Here is a 24,285-nt window from a genome sequence, read left to right on the forward strand (position 1 = left end):
ACACATATTGTTCAGTAACAATCGAACAGAGTTTTCTCATAATTAATGGATTAATCAAGGAGTAATGAGAGTGGAGTGGCTCCACACGGTGCTGATTAACACAGATGATGGAGGGGCATGGGGAAAACTCTGCGAGGGAGAAGCATCCATGTTTGATTCCTACAGTGAGCTGAGTTAGTGAGTGACAGTGTGAGTGAGTCTGTGTGTACGTGGGGTGACAATAATGGTAACACTGTCGCACAGAAGGAGAAACTAAGTTGTCTCGTGGCTTCCGTTTCCTTTTAATTAAATGTGTGCATGCATGTGTGTGAGTGCGTGTGTGTGTGTGTGTGTGTGTGTAATCACAGTGACTTTCTCTTCCCAATTATGGCTTTAATCCATCAGCTGGCTGTTGCTATGGCGTTCCTCTCTCCGCCCAATCAAAGACAAGCGAGGGAGCACGCTCAGAGAGGACAATCACGTAACAACTTCAGCGACGGTCTTTGATACGACGGACAAAAGGATGAAGGAAGTGTCGATTAAAGAAATCATAACTGACCACCAGTTATGAAAAAGGATGAAAAAAGTAAATACAAACAGGGGAGGATAAAAAAGCACACACTGCACACAAGCCTGCTACCGCACAAGACATAAATAAACTGAATTGGATATTTTTCATACATGCAAATGGTTTATACGCTGTGTGTTTTATTGTGCTTCAAGTTCCATATTTATAAATCATGTCTAAGAAGTGGGAATGAATCAAATTAGAGTAGCTCTACTTAACTGAATTGAAATAAATCCACATTTGAATATATTAATCACTCAGATATTCCATTCAAAACTTCATTTCTTAATTACACCAGACACTTTTAAAAAATATTGTTTTGTTTGAGCGGTTTGTGCTCATTTGACTTAAACCAACACTTCTCGTTGCTTTTTTTTTTTTTCTTTCATTTTTTCCATTTATCTAAGCAGGCAGGTCAATTAGGAGAAAAGTGTGATTTACCATGACTGCACCGCTAACACAGCTGCTCGCACTGAACCCAGGAGGGAGCTGCATGACTGGGGGAGGCAGCATGTGTGTGTGTTTTTGTGTGTCTTTCTGTGTGTTTGTGTAGGGTGGACATCAAGTGGTGGGAGCAGTTTCTAATCCATATTGTGCTCCTGCAGAGTCCCTCTAACGATGTCAGCATGTCTTTCTGTCTGTTCCTCTCTTAAACAACAGGAGCCTTCAGAACCAAATCAAAGTGAAATGCTATCATTAACTTTAGTGATTAATATAAGAGGAGACCTATTACGTTTTATAGGTTAGGTTTAGGGTCCTGTGCATGTAAAAGCCCTTAAAGTTAAAAAGCCCAAAGTCTGCGCCAACAGGAGCTCCTCTCTCCCACAGAAAACACTGCTCCTGGAACGCCTCGTTAGTAGTCCCGCCATTAATTCTGAGACTTCGTGATGTCAGACTATGTCACCATGTCACACATTTGCGTAACGTATGTCTATATTCACGGTAGAAATGGAGCTAACTGGAAGCTGAAAACACAACCGGAGACACGGTGAGCTTTGCTGGCTCAGGCGTGTGTGAGCTAACCAATCAGAGTGGGGGGGGGGGGGGCTTAAAGAGACAGGAGCTAAAGCAGAGCATTTCATAGATTAAAATTATAAACCTGAAAATGAGCGTAATATGTCTCCTTTAACCAAAAATAACCAGACTTTCTTCTTCATTTGAGAAATGCACCATGTTTTTCTGAAAGTTCCAACAGTAGCAAAGGTTTATCTTTGTCTTATCTGCTTTAGTCAGTGTGAGAATTAAAAAAAAACACTGTGATGTCAGATATCTGGCTGCCATGGAAACATTCAGGATCTACCCATCACACACACACACACACACGGTCACACAATTAACAGTTGGTGAAACATGACATTCATTACACAGAATGTCCTGTCATTTTGTGCTGCATGCTAAAGCACAGAACAGAAATCTTACTCTGTTCCAAGCATGTGAACGTATACTGATGTATGTATATGTGTATATACACTCACTGGCCATATTATTAGGTACACCTGTAGTGTGAGGTGTGTCTCATGTATGTAAATAGTGTGGCCAAAATATTAGAAACACCTCTCAATATAATGCAGTTTGACATCACTGCAAATGACAACCACTGACTGAAACAACCACGATGATAAACATGTAGTCAAGTCTCTGACGGTGTCAATCAAAACTGGACATCATTGTTGACTTCTAATCCCCAAATTTGGAGAGAAATGGCACAAATCGACCAGCAAAGGTATAATATTTCCTGGGCTGCCTTGAGTTCAGACTTCGCTGAGATGTGAACACATGTAGACACAGAATATATGAGCTATGCAATAAAAAATACATGACAAAGCTCTCACTGTAGCCCCAGAAATGTGTGGCATGTGAGCCTCCCCATGCAAACCTCAATACGAGAGAAGGAAACGGAGAAGATGACGGTGAGGGGGATGGAGCTCGAGTGGAGAGAGATGAAAGGAGAGTGTCATAAAGCGAGACAGCCAGAAGGAGGGACGGACACATTCGGAGCGTACCAGGTGTCCTGACCTTGTCTATTTCTTAGCGAGCAGTTTAGATGGAATACAGCTGTCTTTACTGAGGCTGACAACACGGAGCAGTACGCCAGCCCTGCTCACGGCATGGACAAAGTCACATTATGGATACGCTTATCAATAATGGAAAGTTTGAATACAACAAAAAAGAGTTAGACAAGTACAGGAGTACAGACTTTTTTCCCAAATGGAAAAAAGAATGATTATATGCAAAGCAACCATAACAATTCAGTCATTGTGTGACCTTTCACCTGCAGCTGGAAAGCTCTGCACTGTATCTGTCCTCGTAATGATCACTGTGGTGCAGCTCGGCGGCGCGGAGACTACATAAGGCAGCAGAGTGTCAGTGGAAAAGAACAGAGCAGAACTGCCTGTCTCCCCTCTCCTCTCCCTGTCTTACTTTCATAAGTGGATTTATCATTTCCAGGCCCTGACCTGTCCTCCCTGACAGGACAGCCCTGCCTTGACTCAGCCCTGCAAATTGCTCCTAACCCTGACCATGAGAAGTGATGCTGAAGCAAACCCGACTTTGAACCGAGAATGTGCCGCGTACTCGCTCTGAAATTATGCCTTAATCAGGCGTGAATTCATCTGAAGAAGAGGAGTGTTGACTCTGTTGTGGGCAGCCTGATGTGTTTGTTTTCATGTGTTTCTCTTCTGACTCATTCACCTGCCTCCAGCGCACCAAATGAACACTGCTTTTGCTGTCCGGGCATTTCACACCTCCCGTTCACATCTATTTAAGCGGTGCAGCGGTGTCATTATCAAGTCCTTCTATTCTTGAATGCCCAAACGTGTGATAGCTCATTTCACACATCCCTGCCACCGTCCCTACCCTCCTTTTCCACCTTTTCCCTCTTCTTATCATTCTTTTCTTTTATCCCGTGGCCTCTCTCTGCCCTCCATTTCTTCATCCAGCCACTTTGGCCACCGCTGTGCTGTCCCTCTTCCTTCCCAAGCGCTGGCCCAATGAGCTGTCATGTTCCAATAAATGCCCTGTGTGTGTCTGTGTGTCATTGTGTGCGTTTGCGTGAGCTTGTGTGTCACGGGCAGTTGTAGGAAGCTTGGGTGATTAACTCTGATAGCCACCAGATGCCTGACTTTGAGGTACGGTCACACACACACACGCTGCATTACACACACACTGACTTTAACCCAGAAGACAGACAGAGACAGACAGCAGAGCAGCACTGAGACAAGGTGAGTGACAGCGACTGAGCGAAGGCAAAGGAGACTAAAAAAGGGAGTGACACATAAGGAAGACAGAGCGAGTGTAGGAGAAGAAGAGGTCCAACATGTGTGTACAGTGTGTGCCAAAGTGCGCCGACTTTGTTCTTCATTAAAAGGCATTCCTCTGAGCTTGATTTTTGGTGAACAAACAACACATGAGTGAGGACAGATGACTGTCACGTTTCTCCAAAATGGCTGTGATGTGACCTCACATCAAAGCACTGATTGGCCAGATGTTGTTTCCTGTCTCAGAGGAAGAAAGAGATTATAGTGAAGATATTTATTTACCTTAACTGAGAGGGCTGATTATATGACTGTATTATATATATCTGCATGTGTGCGTGTGCTTGCATTTGTGTTTATGTGTTTGTGTGTTCGTTGGAAGCCTTCTATCAGTCAGGCCTATCAGATTGGGCAGTCAACAAGCAGCTGGCTCAGACTGTGGGACTGGCTGTTGTTGCCTGTCTGAACTGCCAAACACCCAAAACCCTGGGCTCGCTTGTCACAACAACTGCTGTGGAAAAATCTCAATATTCAAGCCATATATCCCTCTTATAGTTAAAGCTTTGAGTTATGTTCAGCGGAGAGAGACGGATATAATGCACTTCGGAAAATGTGGCTATATTTAAGCAAAAATAATACATTTCCAGCTAAATTAATGGATAACATTTAGAGTAGCGGCTAATAGTTGGATGTCTGTATATCACTGCTTGAATGCTGGAATACACATCCATCAAATTTAGCCAGCTGTGGTCTAAAATTGGAGCCATTTAAGTAATTTAAGGCACTGTTTAAAACATGGGTCAGGGCCTCAAGTGCTTGATTCTGGCAAGTCCTCCATATGTCAGAAATACTAGTATATTAAATCTGACCAACAGCTTGAGTAAGTCACACACAAATTCCGAAACATTGCTGCATACAGCACATACACTCAAACTCAACCTATGAACTGAAAATTCACCGTATTCGCTTCCTCTCCTTCAGGACTTCTTTTCATGGCCTCAAAGCCCCACACTAGTCGCAGCCTATCGCAAATTATGAGCTCCTTTTAATGAGGCTGATTCCTAAAGTGAAAGTCGACCATATTTAGGCACACTCAATTTCAGATCCCATGGTGAGGGTGCTTCAAACACCATTGATTTTTCTTTTTTCTCTCTTGTTTCAGGTCCCAGCTCAAATCAGGAAACACCTCATGAACCAAGTTCCTCAACATCTGCTCTACAATCAGCCCTACTGTGCGGTGACACAACTACCTGCATCATTAACACTTGGCAACCCGCTGCCACGTGGAGCTGTTAGCCCTGGCAATAATTAGCATTAGCATAAGTTAAATGCGGGAAAATTAAGATTTATTCCACTGCGGCTACAATGGCCTTTTGCCAGCATGAGGAAAAAATTATATGAAATGATAAAGTGCTGTGAAATCTAAGTGGTCCTACTTAGAAACCAGATGCTATTCTGAGGAAACATTAGCGTAGCAGCTATTTTGAGTATGTTACTAAAGACACAATAAACACTTTCTCATCTGGAAGTAAAGTATGGTATCAAGTAATGGAGGGGTTCAAAGTTGGAGTCTCTTTTTAAAGGTGAAAGAATTTTAGTTTATAACATTAGAAAAATAAAAAATAGAATTATCAACAGAATGTGAAGAAATAGCAGTTTTTTTTAAAGTTATGTCGAAGACGTCTATGTACTTTGTTGCAGAGATATCTATTAAAGTTAGCATGCTAGCCAGCTAGTCCCTGGCCAGTTTGTACCTCAAAAGGTGATTGCCTGTTACTAAACAACACCAACGCTCTCCTGCTCAGTGCAGGAGCTCTACTGAAGTTAGCATGCTAAACAGCTAGCCCTGGCCTGTCCTGGTCCAAAGCTCCTGTGTTAGCAATGCAAACACTAACACCCTGGTCCCTGAGCTTCCAGTCCAAACCACTAGCTGGGCAGCTAACTGAGCTTACTAGCTCAACGGCAGCTACATTTAGCGGTTACTCTGGTGATTGATTGTTGAGGTGTAATTTTGATAGGTGGCCAAATCTTACATATTACACCTTTAAGCACTGCATTGTCATAATATAAAATTGAACATTGAACGTAAAGAAACTTAAAGTTCCAGCATACTGCCAGCATTTATTCTGCCGATTGCATTGCCAGAATATCTCACTAGTGCTAGTGAAGTCTTTTGTGGGCAACATAACCCTTAATGGTCCCTTGAGAGTCTCCCGGTTGGAAGACATTAAGCATCTATTCACATGTATTTTCATCATACAGAGGTGAAATGGTCCTATTGTCATCACTGATACACACAAATATCTGTCATCTGTGCATATGAGAGACGCTGTAGGTCCGTGTGCTTGTTGTACCTTTACGTGTGTGAGTGTGTGCAAGGTGACAAGAGGTGCTGAGCAGTGCGACATGGTTCCCCGTGTCAGTGTTAATAACCCAACCCTGGTAATTGGCATAGAATATTGATAGAGAGGAAAATGGCCCCAAGCAGATCTCTGCTTCATTAGTGAAGACTAGGGGGACAGAAACAGGAGAGAGAGGAGGGATGGGGGGTGGGGGGAGAGATTGCTGCTACCCACAGATGAGCAGGCAGAAAGAGAAGGGAGAAAAGGTGATCAGAAGCATGAGAAAAGATAGAGGATCATAGGAAATTGAGGGAGAAGGAAGTACTTTGAAATCATAGAGTACCTAGGTCTGTAAAGGCTTTCACTAACCAAAGGATATTGACTGACTCAGTACATGAGTTACCATGAAACAGCTCCAGTAACAAATAGAAAAGCAGTTATGTCATTCTTGCAGCAATTCATTATATTTGACTGAGGTGACCCTTTAAAGGTCTGGACTGTGTTCTGGCTTCCACTTGAACAAGCTTTCAGGACATTACAATCACAATGAATCTCTTAGAAAAAACATCTTCCTCATCCTCCTCTCTCCTTCCCCATTTCTCTCTCTCCCTCGGTCCCTGCAGGAACATTGTGTTTGTTTAATCTGGCATCGCCATGGTTACCCGTCTGCCACGTTGAGGTAATGTCATTAATCATCAACTTTATCATGCTGCAACCCAGACGCACGCATGCACGCAGAGGACCGACTATGACATTTTACACCGTCCACTGCTGAAAACACCGGAGGGGGCGACGTCTGAAGGTGTTAAACAGCAACAGTAAACAAGCTGAGATGTGTATTTAACATGGAAACATTTTTTTTCAACCGACTCGAAAATACAAACAGGAAAAAAACAAAGACAAAGTGCTTCTATTTTTATACTTTAGGTACATTTTCTTGATTATACTTACATACTTTTACGCTTGCTTTGATATGCCGGACCAAAGATCTTTAATTTTATTACAGGCTGACACCAGATGGAGCAGAGTTACTCCAGCTGCACCATATTTTATGCATTTACTGTCATTATGTCCATTTCATGTAGTTGTGATCTGTTTATTATTTAAAATGTTCCTCAACACGATAACATTAAGGTAAATCTGTGTTTTCACATGCAAAATGAACACATCTTGCACATACTTGCCTTATTTCTCTTCTCCATCCCTTCATCCCCTCCTTTCATCCATCTATCTCTCTCTTTATGAGCAATCTCTTTTGGTTGACATGACAACAGACGATGTCGCGCCTCCTGTTCTGATGACATCACTACAGGCGCCAAGCCAATCCCCAAAAAACCTATCATCTCCTCTCTCCCTCTCTCTCTCTCTCTCTCTCTCTCTCTCTCAGACATATTGATCTAGAATACAAATCACAGATGCGAAGAGGAGATGAGCTGGGGTAAAGGGTGGAGAGAGGAGATGAAAAAAAAGGAAGAAGAAGAAGACGATAGCAGAGGAAGAGAGAGAGAGAGAGAGAGGAATAGCCACAGTTACATCTGAACTACCGCCACGCCTACTACCTCCGATCAGTCGGATGAAATGGAGTGTATGTTCACTCTCATTTCCATACTGGGTGACTTTGGTATAAACCACAGACACACACACACATGCAGAATTGATTTTGTGCAAGGAGAAAGGTCTGCCATGCAGCCGTTTGGCATTCTGCGTGTGAGAGTGAGGAGCTGAAAGACTTTCTTCAGTGTGTGTAACACAAAATATATGAATGGTAAATGGGCAAAACAACCTTATATGTGCATAGATAAGAAAAAATGGAAAGTGGACAGGTATGTCATGTAGTTCAACACACACACACAAACACTTAACAGGAGTCTACAGTCATCCTAGTGGTGGGAGTGTACTGTATCTATCTTCTCAGGTTTCTTTTCTCCCATGGACGTATGTTCTCAAGGTTCCCAGGGTCCTGAGTTCCCAAGGTCCCTTTATTCCTAGTGTCCCATGATCAGGTTTATATGTTCCTAAGGTTCTATGTTCCCAGGGTCCTAAGTTCCCAAGGTCCTATCTTCCCAGGGTCCAATGTCCCAGGTTTCTATGTTCCCATGGTCCTGTGTTCTCAAGTTTTAAAGTTCCTACGTCTCAGGGTTCTATGCTCCCAGCGTTCTATGTACCCAGGGTTGTATGTTCACAGGGTCCTATGCTTGTAGGGCCCTATGTCCCAGGGTCCTATGTTTCCAAGATCCTACATTCCCAGCATCCTATGCTCTCAGGTTTCTATACTCCAAAGGTCCTACATTCCTATGAAAATAGTAATGAGTCCCTAGCTGTTCTATGAGGCTGAACTTGTTTGCTGTTTACCAGCTGATTTATACTAGGTTACCAAGTATATGGGCAAATAGAAATTTGACCTGATTATGGCGCTGAAAGAAAAGTAAGAGGGCCGTCACACATCCTCTGGGAGCCATGAATATCTGTACCAAATTTCTTGCCAATCCTTCTCATAGTTGTTGAGATATTTTAGTCTGAATATAAGGTCAGGACTGACTGCTCGAGAAACATTTGCACACAAAAGCTACTCTAAATAGCTAAACCAGCCATTTAAAACCCCCTCCTCTTTCTGGAGCTGGTTATAGACTCAGCTCTGGAGATGGAAACACACACATGCACACACACGCTGTAAAAGGAGTCCTGTAACAAGCCTGTTTTAGCCATTATGATTCCAGAGTGTGAAAGTGAGTCTGGTCTTTTGGGAAGTGGACTGCTCTATACAGACATACACACTAACTCTTTCTCTCCGTCACACACACAACCATACAGTGTGGTCTGCTGGGAAGTGGTCCATGGAGCACACACATCAAGACTGGCCTAGATAGATTGGATGGCAGGGGACACACACACACACACATATACACACACACCAGCCTCTTCTCTTTCACACACACAGACAGTCAAGGACACTCTCATGGCCTATATAGTTGGGTCATTTCATACCGGAACACCTTACCCTTGTCTTAATAAGAAAAGAGGGATGGTGGGAAGAGATAAGAGGAACGAGGCGAAACAGGAAATACACACACAATTTGAAAATTTCGAGGAAGAAAAGCGAGGAGGGATGAAACCGTAAAATAAAACAGAAAAAAGGCCGTCAGAGAGTGAAAGAAGAGGGAAAGCGACAGGAATTTAGCTGGATTTTGTTTTATGTTTTTTGACTCGCCTCCTAACCTTAGTTTCATCCTCTCAAGTCCAGCCTCAGTCACTATGGTAACGACTGATGAAAAGAGCAGAATGCAACAGAAACGCAGACAGACTGGACTGAACAACAGAAATAAACAAACAGAACAAGACGAAACAGAAAAAAGGGGCAGAAACATAAATGTGAAATAGCGCATGGATCATATACCCGCTGTTACCCAGCTACATATTTGCTGGAGCTTGTGTATGGATGCTATTAGTAGTAACCAGCGCATCTCAATCAGTTGATGACGGGTCGCACCCTTTGAATACGACATCATTCTGTGTTCCCAAAGTCCTATGTTCCCAGAATACTAAGCTCCCAATACCCGGGCTCATGTTCCCTAGGTCCTACGTTTCAGGGAACCTATGTTCTCAGGGCCATAAGTTCCCAGGATCCTACATCCCCAGGATCCTACATCCCCAGGATCCTATGTTCCCAAGTTCCTATGTTCCCAGGATACCAAGTTCCCAAGGTACTATGCTCGCAGGGTCCTATGTTTCTAGGAACCACAAAACAAATCCAAACAAGTCCATCAGTACCAAACACTGTAGATTCAAACCAGTCCATAGACTACTAGTCTCAAATCCATGTAGTATTGAGCCTGATGAATTTATCAATCATAATTTATTTTTCTCCTCCTATTCCATTCTTTAGAAAGATAGTCAGAAAATCCCAAAAACATTTTCAAAACAGTGCTCACCACTCCCAATACCTCTCAAACCTCATCCTGAATGTAATCTATCATGTTTGTCATGAGGAGTATTACATGGTGATTTCATTAGGGCTATTAAGGCTTTTAACTGAAAGCCAAGTCACATTGACAGACAGTCTTGTATCAGGCAGGGAGCGTCTCATAAAAGCTGTTATAAGACTAAATTATGGGAACTCAAGGATACACTGTCTTTGGAGATTAAATTAAATAAACTAAGCACGAGAAGTCATGATAGTTTCATCCTGCTTGGCTGATTGTGGCCATTGTTTTTTAAATCTGTTGCCTATAAGGCCCCCGGCTTTATGAGAGAGCACTACTAAATTAAACTTGAGCATGTCATGTTGCTGCACATTACATGGTTTGTCATAAGATCTGGCGACCTGCAAGATGAATAGAAGGATTCAATATCAAACAAACGCATTACAGCAATTCCTCAAGGAATTATTACTTCTTCTTCAATGTCTTAAATGAAAGTACAGGCCTGCTATAAATGGAAAAACATCTATTTGTGACCAGAAATGATTAGAACACAGCATTTCTAAAGCAGCCATTGAAATTATGTCTATATTGGGCAATTTTGCACTTCACGATTTTCATCCAGTGCCAATGGCCGATGGCAATGCAGGTAAACTATATGTAGCAGGATGGATGGTAAAAACTGTCCTTCTGTCTCTTATTCTGAAGTGCTACTTAACCTTTTCCTGTCTGGGTGTATAAAAAGGAAAACTAACAGAAAGTGCTCTTTGCTCCAGGCTACTCACCAGGCTTTTGTTACCCATGATTCTTAGCTGCAAGAAGTGATTTGACAGCTATCGGCCCGAGACACGCACACAGAAGGAAGTGCTCAAACAAATGCACATTCACACACACCCAGAGGCAGAAACACACACACACACACACACAAACAGACAAACACACAGAGCCGCATCACTCCACTCTCAGTTTAATCTATCTTTCCTGGGTGCTGCAGGGTGACGCTCACAGCAGAGGTGTGTGTGTGTGCATGTGTGTGTGAATGTGTGTGTGTGTGTGTGTAGTAGGCCTATGGCGACAGACCACCTTCTCTGTAGCGCAGCTATCCATCCATGACGAGCCCACCAGAGGCCCGACTAACAAGGCTGCTGGAACCAAGAACCTGATAGAAACACATGACTGTACATCCTTTGTGCTCTGAACCTCACTTCCTGTGAGACAAAAGTGCTTTAAAAAGACAGGAGCAAGGTTCTGCAACATATGTACGCTTACTCGTAAGCAAGGAAGCGCTCACAGCACGGTTTCTTCAGGGAGAAAGCAAAAAATACTTTTACATCTACAAATAGAAGCTGCGGAAAAGACGCAGAATTTTCAAACCGGTTGAATGTTTCGTACGATCAGTAGCAGCTTGTTAATAAGAAACCTTATTCCATATCTTTAATTTAAAAAAAAAAAAATCCCTACTGGGACACAAGGATAGAAATATAAGGTCTTGTGGAACTGTAAAGCACTCGTGCATGCATGCTGTTCATAAAATAGAAAGAAGACACACTTGGAGCATCGGGATCTGTAATCATCTGCTCGACAGGTAAGAGCCACACGTAGCTGTCAGGGTTCATTTCCTCTTAAAGAGACAGCTCGGTGTTTATTACAGAAACATATATGTGCGTGCACAGACACACACACACACACACACACACACACATCTACCCTGTCGTGAAGAAGTTCCTGCACAGAGCCCGAGGGTGACTAACGTTCCTCCCCATCTGCACCTTTGCTCCCTCTCTTTCTCTCCACCTTTTCACACTCTGAAATTAACCTCATGAAAAATACATTTGGAGACATGTTTCATGTCTGGCGGATCTGCTGGTGCATATACTGTACTGTACACGATCAGTGTGTATGTGAGGGGATTAGAGCCACTAATGAGGACAGGGGTTTCATCATTCCTGCAGCTCACACAGTTGTGGGCAATGGGCAAGGCTGCTCTTATAGATACAGTTAGGGCGATACATCCTGTGTGAGTGTGTGTGTGTCAGTGGGTGTAAACTATCGACAATCCATGCTTGTGCAGTGAAGTGTAACGCAGGTCGAAGCTGTAGTTAAACTTGCGAGAATGGGAGAAGTTCAGTACGTGACAGAAAAATGTGGTCGAGGCAACGTGTCATGTATATCTATGATGTTCAATCAGACTACAGCAGACTTAAAAATGAAGATGACTAACTTATACAACCAATGGGCCATAAAAACCTATTTCCAAAATCATCTTTGCGCTTTGAGCAGTCGGGTCCTTCTGTACAAGAACACAAGATTTTCTGCAACATTTGGAGCACTTTTATTTTGTAGGGGTATAGTTAATTTAAATGGTTGAACAAACATAGATAAAGATAAAGATACAGATAATGCTCAGGTACGACAAATCCGTGTCTGTTTGTTGGCTGGTTGGTTTACGAGCAGGATTACACAAAAACAACCCAACGGATTCCCACAAAACTTGGATAGAGGATGGATCTCGGCCCAGAATAACCCCCATTAACTTTTGGTGCGGATCCAGATAAAAGAACGCATCCGGGACATTTTTTCTCACTGTGTTTAACTTTGCGAGATAGGGCGTTTTCAGACATTTTCATTAATTCCTCAGGGAGAAATGGATGAATCTTGATGAAAATAATCAGGCATATTTAGGTGGCTATTTAGGTCTATGGCTGAGAACAATTCGATGTGGATCTGGCGAGCTCAAATTATAGTTAAGCAGTTGTGGATGGTTTCAATTTTAGAGTGGTACAGAGCCTTATAGTTTGATATTGGATTAGCCTTGATTGAATGAAAGGGGACTTATCGGCCTTGGCAGAGGTTCTAGTTGTTATGTATTTCCCCTGCATTCATTCATGCTGGCAAGAAAATCAATTAGAAGACTCTTGAAACTCACTTGAGTTATGTAATCCATCTCAGTCAACACCAAGTCTGCATTTATTTGTGTCAAACTTATTGTTAGGGCACTTACAGCTGCTACACAGTGCGACAAACATTTACTTTGACTAAAAATAACACAAATCTGATGCTCAGTGCGGTGGAACACAAATCTATAGCAATTTCACGAGTGAAATAATTCATATTATACAAATATGAACAGAGCTTGATGGCTATCAGTCCTCTGCATTTTTAAAGTGCTGTCAATTTCAGGTGTCAAACAGAGTCAGAGTGCTTCTTTGGAGAGCGAGCACCTGAGTGATGAATGAAAGACAACTTCTGACAAATCGACACGTGTCAAGCTTGTTGAGCGCCATCAATACTAAAATGACGTGTCTCGGGCGGACAGTGGACTCACAGCGTAGCTTTGGTGGTGCTGCGGAAAGAAAACACCTCCATCATCTTTGATGCATGCTATCCCCTCCCTTATGTCCTTCTGGTGTGATTACTCGGACTCGGCTGGTTGAGATTCACTGCTATTAAGATTCGCTGTTACATAACTGATGAGAGACAAGTATTCAGAACTTTCTGTGCAGCCACACTCTCTTAAAATTAAGCATGATTCATTCATTCTTTCTCTTACTCTCTATTGTACTACAGGCCACAATGTCCCTGCCAAATAACAGCGATAATGCTTTCTTTTTTATGGTCAAAGTCACATTTGAACAGCAGCTTTTGTACTGGGGGCACCGGTGCTGAAGACAAGAAACGGAAATCACGTATTCACATTGTACCAGCAAAAACTACTTAAACACAGTCACATACAATATACATGGAGTCAGAATTTGACCCCAACCTAGTTTGGTAACAAAGACTCACAGGGTTGAGCATTTCACATAAAGAAACAAAATAAAGTGGATTTATATAAGGCTATGATGTACACGCATCCCAAACACTTGTATTGCCTACACAGTTTTAGGATGCCTACGATATACGATGCTAACTTCAGCTCTTTCTGCATATGGAACACTAGACAAGTAGTTCTTCTAAGTGCTGGGAGTTGTGGGTTGTCCACTTTGTGCTGTGCAGTGTTTCGAGCATTGAGCTTACAGTCCGAATCCTCCGTTGGGACAGTAAATGCCGTTTTGTATCATGCTTTTCTGCGGTTAGATCTACTCCGAATGCTCTGCGCTGGTACAGTAAATGCAGGCTGATTAAATCATAGAGGAAAAGGAAACGCGGCCTCACTGAGTGATAAACCGTCAAATGAACGGCTAGCTGAGTGACGGAGAGAGGGGGGAAAGAGTGAGAAAAGAATGAGAGGGATGAGTAAAGACGATTTGTGAGAGACGGCGAGAGGAGAAAGGCAAGAGAGGACAGGAAGGTAGAGACAGAGGGGAGGAGCGCATGAATAATATAGACTGCTTTCTAATCTTGTCTCTCGTCCTCCCTCAGCCTCTCCTGTAACTTGGGAAATGTATAAACATGCACACAGTTGCGCCTAGGATTAGTTTAATGTGGCAGAATAAGACAGCCGCTAAACACACATGGAGCGCTCCTCAGGGAGTTCATGTGAAACATGTCAACAACATGTAAGACTAACATTTAATGAGTCTCTGTAGATCCACGGAAGAGGGTAAGTTTGCTTTCAGAAGTGAAAGACTCATAAAAACACACAGATATGTTGAAGCTATTTCTATATGAATTACATAAAATCCTATTTATAACTAGTTATATACTGTAGCAGGCAACATCTAAGCCGAGGAACCACCCGCTCAAACACAAAACATATCTAAAAGCTGAAGAGTGTCCTCGTCTTTGATAGCCTGAAAGCTGCGTCCACATTCACAGCTAACGTTAGCGCGCCGCCAGTTGAAAACATCTTGTTATATTGTAGAATCTACAATATAACAAGATGTCTAGGATTGAGTCTACAATGTAGAAGTTTAAGATGGGGCTCAATCCTAGCTGCTTATTAGGGAATGTTATAATTACACATAGTCAGCTTTAGGTCAAAATATACATAAGATGAATAATGTCCCAAAAAACACATAAAGACAGCCTGAGAGGTCAAACTCAGGGCAAAAAAGGCCAGTTACTCGTGCACATACAGCTTATTGAATAACCTAATGGTAGTAATTGGAAGCGCTCCACCACAGGTTACCAGTATCTTAATCAAATCAAAGCTCTTCTCATGTAGATCATGGCTTCTGGACAGTCAGAAGAAACTGCTGAGAGAGATTTTTAGCGAGTAAATAAAACTGAAACACTACATTCTGATGATTTAATGATTCTACCCTCAACACTTTTTTTCAGCAGTGATCTTCAGAGGACTTTTAGGCCCTCTGGCACTTAAATATCAATTTCATACTCAAAACAGCGACATATAATTCAAGGGTTACCTAAGGTGAACGATGAGAGACGGAGAATAAGAGGTGAAGAGAGTATGAGGTAGCGAATGAAAGGGAGCGAGGGAGTATAAAAGAGGATGCTACAGGTCTGGAGTCATTATTTCCACTGGTGGCTTCAGCCAGATCAATAGACGAGGAGCGTGCGCGAGTGTGTGTGTGTGTGTGTGTGTGTGTGTGTGTGTGTGTGTGTGTGTGTCTGTGTGTTAGAGAGGTAGGACACATAAGCACATGTCCGAACTGAACGGAGATTGGACACGCACTCAAAGACGGAGGCAGCCAAGCAGGCACAATGCATATGGGCAGGTGGCCAATTGCAACTGCATACACTCCCTCTCTCTCTCTCTCTCTCTCTCTCACACACACACACACACACACACACACACACAGTGCTGCCGGTGTTGGCGTATTGTCCCACCAGAAATGAAGACTGAGGCCCAATAGCACTAAGAGCAGAGGACAGCCTCTGGATAGATTTCCAATACGCAACCAGAGGCTTAAGCAAGACAGAGTCACGGATAATCCTCCCTCCTTCTCCTCCTCTTCCTGTGCTCCCTCACTTCTTTTCTCACTATCCCATTGGCACTTCCCTCTGTCTCTATTCTTTCGCTCCTTTCATCCTTTTATTCCTCTCTCTTACAGGTCCCTCTCTTCTCTCCACTGGCTGCCTCTATTTGCCCCTCTGTTTCCTCGCCAGCTTGTCTTTTGACTCTATCCCTCTTGTCCGTCTCCACACCTCACCGTTTCCTCTACTCCCTCCGTCTCTGCTTTAAAACAATCTATCATTCTGTTCCCTTTTTCCTCCCTCGGTCCACCCCTCCGCTCCCCTCCATGTGTCTTATTAGTCCCTCAGATGGTGTTTTACGTTAAAGAGCAGCTGTTGTTGAGTCACATCCTTAAGTTGAAGCCATGACACACTCTGAGGCACTGACACAAACTTCTTCAATGCTTCTGCCGCCACAGCTGCTACAACCTGGTTGTGACTAACACAAATGCAGTAGCCTCGCTAATATATTCTGATATTAAATGTACAGTTTAGTACAAAAGGACTGACGAAGTAAGCCAGTGTTTCACAGGCTTCTTTCCCTGCGATCCATTAAAACAAAGCGATATCTACTTAGTGACTTTTTTGGTCTAATTCAATCGAAATTAAACCTGCAAGAACGGATCTTTGGTCATGTTGTGGGAGTGGAAACACAACTCTACTAACAACTACTAAGTTGATGTGGTGAACTGTCAGCTTGCCTTTTTATACATCCAGCAGTCATTGGGTAAAATAAGCATTCATTTCTAATCTTTGACCTTTGACACCAGGTGAATGACAGTCCAATAGTCTCTTTTAGCTCTGTTTTGGTTTCCACCAGCTCACGTGGGAAAATATCTGGCTTTTCAACTGCTGAATGCTCAAATAGCTAGTCGCTGACTTTGTCTGTCTGTTGTTTGGTGCTGGGCAGGTAAGGCACAGTGGGTTTACTGAACTTTTTTTTGATGAAAACAGCTGTCTGCTATGGCAAAAAATGAGGCCGATGTGAACAAAAGCTGGGTAATAACTCCTCACTATGAGCAGCCCGTTTTACAAACAGTCGTGATTGATTGTGGGCTCAGTGGGCAGCAGCAGTGGGCTGCGGTTGAATACATTTTTTAGAGATGGCAAAGTTGAGATAGAGCACGAAGGTCAAGACTCACATGCAACAATTTTGTCCTATTGCTTCTGCTTTTCTGCCACGACGCTAAATTATTAAAGGGGATGACATCCTCCGTCCATGGCAACGGACAATCACTGAAAAGGGACACTATGTTTTCTCTCTTACTCACAAGCATGGACAAAAACAAGCTAACAGAAATGGACAGACGTGCATTCCTGTGTGTAAGCAAATGCAAGTTCATTTGGCTGGCTTTTGTTTAGCGAGTGAGGGGGGGGAGTAAAGGGGTGGGGGGGTATTGTTTGATCAAAATAGGTCATGTTTGACTGCAACACACTAACAAGGTGGGTTCTCTTTTGTTGGATATATAACAAAGTCTGTCATTGTTTGTGTTCGCTGCCCAAAATGTCAATCTCAAAATCGTTAACGAATCGAGTTGTTTCTTTGAATGCCAAGGTCTTGAAGAGAAGGACAGTCGCAGAAAACAAGATTTGATTACAAAAAGGCTTTGGACCCAAATTAAGTTACCTCACTGTTATAATGTCTGAGCTAAAACTGGCAAGAAAACAAGTCTAAGAGACCGCATTGTGTGTATCCCATGTAAACAATTAAGGGACAGGTCAAGGAGTACAATTATGGTGAAAAAAATAGCTCATCAGTGTAACATACACAGACCTAGACGACATGATTAGACAGAAATGTCAGTTTTTCTTATTATTTTGGAAAGAAAACCTCCAAAGCTGAAGCCATATCACACGACACCGTCTGACAAATTCTATCCAGCGCTCCGTTGCTGGCTCCTCCACCTTGCCGGGAATCGAATCCAACCTGATATTGAGCAACAACTGGATTGAGTAACGGTAGATTGGTGCTTAATTGCCCAGATATCCATCTCTGTCAAGCACACTGATAGATGTCTTAGCTCGCTTAGCTATTTCTCTGCCCCTGTGGATTCTAATTAAAACACAGTTGAAAGAAAGGCCAGATTAGTTGTTGCCGTTATTTGGAGAAGGCAACAACTTTGCCACCTGCAGTTTGCCACCTGTTTTGACAAAAAAAATATTGGATTCTCTTCATTATAATCAAACAAAACCAAGTCTACCTCAACGTCCAGCTAAAGGAAGTACGTTTTTTTTCTGCGCTCTTGAAAAGTTGCCCGTCTGAGCATAGAAAAACCTCCACGGACACATAACCTGGCAACAGCTCGGTGTGAGAGGCTGCATACAAAAGCGAGCACATCAGTGGCTGTCGCAGCGTGTCTTTTGAGGCGACTTCAATAGAATCAATGAGCATATCAAGTCAAGTCATTAGAGTGGGGTGATTTGGCAGGTGGCCAACACTCCAGTGTAACCATCGGAAACCAATTAATATCCTTAACGGAGGTATCATGCCTCTGGCACAACGCCCACAGGGAGAATCAACTCGCTGATTACACTGCTGAAAACTGCCGGCGTAATGAGCGTGTATGCGTGCGTGTGCGTCCCACAACATTTACCCGCTCTACATGTAATAACATGAGATGCCACAGGTGTGTGTTTTGTTTCAGCAGAGCCACACCTCATGTACAGGAAGTAATGACAAGTCTGTTAGTCAGGTTGTGGAAGACAGGTACATTTTATTCATTTGTTTAAAAAAAAAAAATTTGTGTAGACGCATTATTATGTATAATTGGTTTGTTCAGTGCGATCATGTGTAACATCAACTCTGTTTGAATTACAGAGCGGCTGTAAGGAAGAAAATATAATACTGAACTGTAACATAAAGCCTCAGAATACAAAATATCTCCTCTGTTTTTATATGTGGGCAGAACTTTTTCCCTGAATCCCTCACGGAGGAATTTGTTTTCTTTAGCCTCCATTGACAAGAGAGAAGAGAGAGGTCGGGGTCAGCTGCAGAGCAGCGGCTAAGGAGCTGGTGGGGCTTCATTGTCTTGGCAAACACTGCGGATTGAGTTAAAATTGAACTTTTGAAACTTTTAGTCAGACGATGGTCTCTCTAATAGCTACTGTACACAATAGAGCGCTTTCATCTTTCATCTGCAGCAAACCACTGCCCTTAACAAACACACAAAAACCAGTAATATAAGTCAATTTAACATGTATAATATGCTAATTATATACAACCCTGATTCCAAAAAAAGTTGGGAAGCTGTCTATAACAATCCTTTTTTTATATACTGCATTGAAAATAGCACAAAAACAACATGTTTTATTGTTTTTTGTAAATATATGCTTATTCTGAATGTGATGCCAGCAGCACTTTTTAAACAAGTTGGGACCGGGGCAGCAAAAGACTTGGAAAGCTGCTAAAAAAACATCTGTCTGGAAAATTCCCCAGGTAAACAGGTTGATTGGTAAGAGCTGATTGGGTTTGAAAGGGGGCGTCCTCGAAAGGCTCAGTCATTCACAAGCAAGCATGAGGCGAGGTTCACCAGTTTTTGTTATACATGACTGTATAAATGATATCACGCCGACTCAAGTTGGAACAACAACTCGGAAAAGTTGGAAAAAATGACGCTGCATTCACATGATCCTCGCATGGTCCAGCTTGTTGAGTTGGGAAATCGTTCTTCTGACTTCAGTTTGTCAGAATGTGGGAGCAACATGGACGCTATAAAGAGGTTGTTTTGCATTTTATCACTCAGAGTGTTTAAACTACACGTTGACAGCTGTTTCCAGCACTTGAAAGACAAGTAAGGGCAAAGGAAACAACACGATGACTGTACAACACATGACTTTGATAAAAGTTTCTTAGCATCGACCCAGTGTTATTTTGGGTTAACTTTCTAGTTGGAAAGTTGTTGCTCTGACTTGAGGGGGCGTTCACATGAATTTCCCAGTCAGAAATTAGTTTTCCAGACCATTCTGACACCACATGAACGCACTGAATGATGGTACACATGACGCTGAAGCATGGTGGATGAAAGTAAACACTGGGTTGAAGGTAAGAAACTTTTACCAAAGTTACGTATTGTATATCAAGTTGTAGCTCGTATGTTAACTGTATTATGGTATTTTTGACTGTAACCATCAACGAGAAAGTGATAAAATACAAAGCAACTACTTTTTGGCGTTCCATGTTGCTCCCACATGCCGACTTGACGCACACCAAAGTCAGAAGAACAGCTTCCCAACTTGGGAAGTGGGACGGTCCTCATTACTACATGGGCCTGGGAACACTTTGTGAAACTGTTGTCTGTAAACACAGTTAAGTTATGTTTCACACAGCGTCTAGACTCTTCTGTAATGAGGATTGTAAGATCCAACTGAATTCTTGCAAGAATTGGTGATCTTGTATAAATTAGAGCTTTTTTTTCCCTCATGTCACACTCCTTATCAGCTACCAACCTGCACTGCAACATACGAAAACAATCGCTGGAGCCGTGCAGGATTCAAACACTGATGCACTGGTGTCCGTGTCTGCCTTTGTAGCTCTCTGTAGCTGTCATGTAGCTGTCAATAGACCAATGAATAATGAACTGTCCGTGGTGCTGAACCCACCACCCAAGTGGACTTCAGCCTGAAGACAAATGTGCTACAAATCTCACTTTAACTGGGCCTCGACTGTGCTTATGTCACACCGATAAGAAAGGCGTTAAAAAGCTTATTCCGACATGATTTTTATCAGCTTGAGAACATTAATCAAACAGTTATTTTAGTCAGGTCTGATCACTCAGACCAACACTGTGCTTCAAACTTCGTGTTTTGCTGTACTGCACCTGAAATACCTTTCATTTATAGACTTTTGGAGCAGAATGCCACTGATCATCATATTCTAACCTTGATCAGGATCGTATGCTTTTGCGATGAAGAGCTAATGAAGGATCCACCTCTGTCTCGCTGGACATACAGCCAAGGTTGTGATCTCATACTTCTTTGGACAACTTAGACCGAGAGGCTCTTTCTTGACAACAACAGATAAAGATTACATCATGGCAACCACCTGCCCTTCATGATGATGCCATCCTGTCTGAGCTGCTCATCAGCTGAACGCGACGGCAGCATTCAACCTGCGATTAGTTGCAAACTGTTGGTGAATGTGCCTCGCTGCGACACAGACGCACGCACACATACACACATACATACACACATATCCACCGCCACCCCTCTCCTCATCCCCTGTTGCTATGGAACCTGTCGCCAAGGCAGAGAGGTATGTGGTTGTGATGGAAGCTTGTGGACGAAAAGGCAGACGGACGACGATGATGATGGTGATGATGGCGGTGATGATAGTGATCGGATAAATAGCCCCTTCTCTGAATTACAAGGTCCGGCCGGCCATAAAGCAGCGCATCGCTGGGCTTTTTGCTCTCTGCAACGTGGGTGGAAGGAGCGACGCGTAATACTGCGCAATGCAAACAGACCCTTTCCTCACCGTAAAACAAACCACAGCCCCGGGATCTGATTCACTCTTTGTTGGCTTTTTTATTATCTAATAAAACACTTCAAAAGTCGTCGCGTTGAACTTCGCGTCGTGTCTTCTTTTTTTTTTCTCGTCTGTTTTTTTTTGTGCGCACTGTCCTCCGCTGCCTTCCCCCCCTAAAATAGCACATCATCAACCCAATTCTCAGCAGGCAAGTAAGTCCTGCAGGCCCTCCTACTGCCACCTGTCATCTCTATGCGATTCCTCTCGAGCGCGCCGCGATCGAGGAGCCCTGCGGACACGAGAAGTTGGATTAAAACGTGACAAATACGACTATTGATTATAGGAGATGGGTGGGATCGATGGTGATCGAGTGCGCGTATCGGTGGGCGCTGCTCAGCTCTCAGCCAACAAAACGTAGGCCAGCAACGTGCAGTTGAGTTCATCCCCAAGACGGGAAGCCTTGGGGAGGCGAGATGTGCCAAATAACGCGCGCAGACACGCGTTTGCTGCCATTTTCCCCCCCTAAACAATAATGCTGCCCGCCTACAACTGCCTGTTGGCTAAATGCGACCACAGCCCACCCATTGTGCCACAGTTCTCCGGTGGATAGGCCTGTCAGAAACCCACAAGTGTGGACTGAACCAAGCGAGAGAAGAAAAAGAAAGGGCCTCGTCCATTATCTGTACCTGCAGCCGTGTTGCGTGATTACGGCACAAGTTCACTTGCTGCACATAAACTGCACACGGCGGGGGAGGGAGGAGGGAAAGGAAGGAGGGAGGGGGGGGGAGCGATCAAATAAACAAACTGCACACAGAGGGAGAAAGTGGAGGAAAGAGATCTGTCCATCTGTTGAAAACGAGGAGAAGAGCTAACACCCCTTTCCCTTTTTTCTCCCCTCTACCTCCCCTCCCTCCTCCTCCTCCTCCCCCTTCCCCATCCCATCCCCATTTCGAGATCATCATACCTCTCTTACTCCCCTCCCCTCCCCTCCCCTCTCTCATGCACAGTTACAAGATGTTTGCCAGTTATAAATAAAATAAATAAATAAATACATTTCCAAAAAAAAAAAAAAGACACCAACGTACCTTGATGGTTCTCAAGGGTGTCCTCCGGGATGTACATGTTTTTGCTTTCATTTACCATAAATGTAGTCCGGCGTTATCCCTATGGGTGAATGGAAGAGAGAGAGCGCGCGAGAGAGAGAGAGAAGGAGGGAGAGAGGAGGGAAAAAAAGCTGGAGAGGAGGAGGGAAAAATAACAAGAGGAAGAAAAAAAAAAAAAGCCCCCCAAAAATAAAGAAATTAAAAAAGGGGGAGAAAAAGAAGAGAGAACTGTCTGACACGGACAGTTTTTGGGGTATTCCGTTATTCTTATTTATGGGGAGGGTTTCTTCGGATGGAGTGAATATTACCTAATCCCCATGATGGAGGTGAAGGCGAGAAAAAAGAGAGAGCTTTCGGCGGAACCGGTTGGGAAAACGCACCGGTGCATCTCTCGGTACATCCGGGCCCTAGGCGAGAAACATGAGACCAGCACCGCGTTCAATTCAATTCACACCTCGCTCGCTCCGTCTCTCTTTCTCTCTCTCTCTCTCTCTCTTTCTCTCTCTCTCTCTTTCTCTATCCTTCCTCCCCTCTCCCCCTTGTTGGTTCTTCAAAAAAGAAAGAGAAAGAAAGGTTTCAAAAAGGTTACAAAGCACGGGCGCTGTCAGTGGCGGTCGCAATGGAAGTGCGCAAAAGACGCATTCGTGCGCATCTTCAGCAGCGTGTCAAAATGTGAGGTGATGAAGAAGAGGAGGTGGTGGAGGTGGTGGAGGAAGAGAGGGAGGAGGAAGAGGAGAGGAGAAAATTTAGGAAATGAGAAGAGAAGTGTAAATATTCCATCACGGGTAGCACGGGGTTAAATCTCCCAATGGGTTGTCGGTTATTCCACGTATCTACAGCGGCAGAGTCCCCCCAAAAAACACAAGCCAGGCCGTCCTGTCTCATCCGGAGACGGGCTTCTCTGTCCTGATCCAGTCCATGGTGGTCCGGCGGTGTGTCTGTCACTCAGTCAGTCCGTGTGCCTGTCTCTCTGTGCGGCTGTCTGTCTGTCTGCCTGCCTGTGTCTCACTGATCGGGAGTTAGAGCTCTCTCTTCTCTCTGCCTCTGCTGCCCCTGCAGCTCAGCTCTGCAGTGATACCGAGAGAGAGAGAGAGAGAGAGAGAGGTAGCCCCCCTCCCTCCTCGTGCATGTAGACGCTTTGACTGTTTCCAGATGTGTGTGTGTCTGTGTGTGTGTGTGTGTGTGTGTGTGTGTGTGTGTGTGTGTGTGTGTGTGTGTGTGCCAGAGAGAAAGAAGGAGGGAGACTGTATAGGCAACAGTGGAGTGGAGAGCTGGCTGGCGGCTGGTATCCAGATGATGATGATGGAGATGATGAAGACAAAAGATGGTGATGGTGATGATGATGATGATGCCGTTAAAGTGTGTGTGTGTGTGTGTGTGTGTGTGTGTGTCTGTGTGTGTGGAAGAAGAGGAGAGCTATCAACATCTTAAAAGGAGCAGAAGGGCAAAGACAAGACATAAAAAGAGAGTAAAAGGTGAGCAAAACTGACAGAAGATAGAGAGCCAGTAGAATGAAAAAGTGGGTGTGCGTGTGTGTGTGTGTGTGTGTGTGTGTGTGTGTGTGTGTGTGTGTGTGTGTGTGTGTGTGTGTGAAGAGGGATAATGATCAGCACTCTCGAGGCTTTCATAGACTCTAATTTCTGCAGGAAGAAACAGAGATCGGAGATGTCGTACCTACGTCTGATTTGCCCACAGTCCTTCCACACATCTGGACTGCTTCACCCTCATTCTTTTCCTTGGCCAAGTCTGTGTTTACACACACACTAAAGATCTGGCTTTTCAACTCGTTCATGACTCAA

At 43.6% G+C, this 24,285-nt stretch overlaps 1 protein-coding gene across 13 annotated transcripts in view; it reads right to left on the bottom strand.

Moving 5' to 3' along the window:
- The window catches only part of cacna1c (calcium channel, voltage-dependent, L type, alpha 1C subunit), a 193,308-nt gene extending 169,774 nt beyond the window's left edge, over positions 1-23,534 (bottom strand). For all 13 annotated transcript variants that reach the window (XM_084346431.1, XM_084346429.1, XM_084346441.1 and 10 more), the window contains exon 1: positions 22,469-23,534. In XM_084346431.1, coding sequence (XP_084202557.1) covers positions 22,469-22,526 — 58 coding nt within the window. In that variant the 5' untranslated portion in view covers positions 22,527-23,534. The remainder of the gene's footprint in view (positions 1-22,468) is intronic.
- Positions 23,535-24,285: the final 751 nt, after the last annotated feature.

This window comes from Pagrus pagrus, assembly GCF_965226575.1.
Source record: "Pagrus pagrus genome assembly, chromosome: 23".
NCBI classification, from domain to species: domain Eukaryota; kingdom Metazoa; phylum Chordata; class Actinopteri; order Spariformes; family Sparidae; genus Pagrus; species Pagrus pagrus.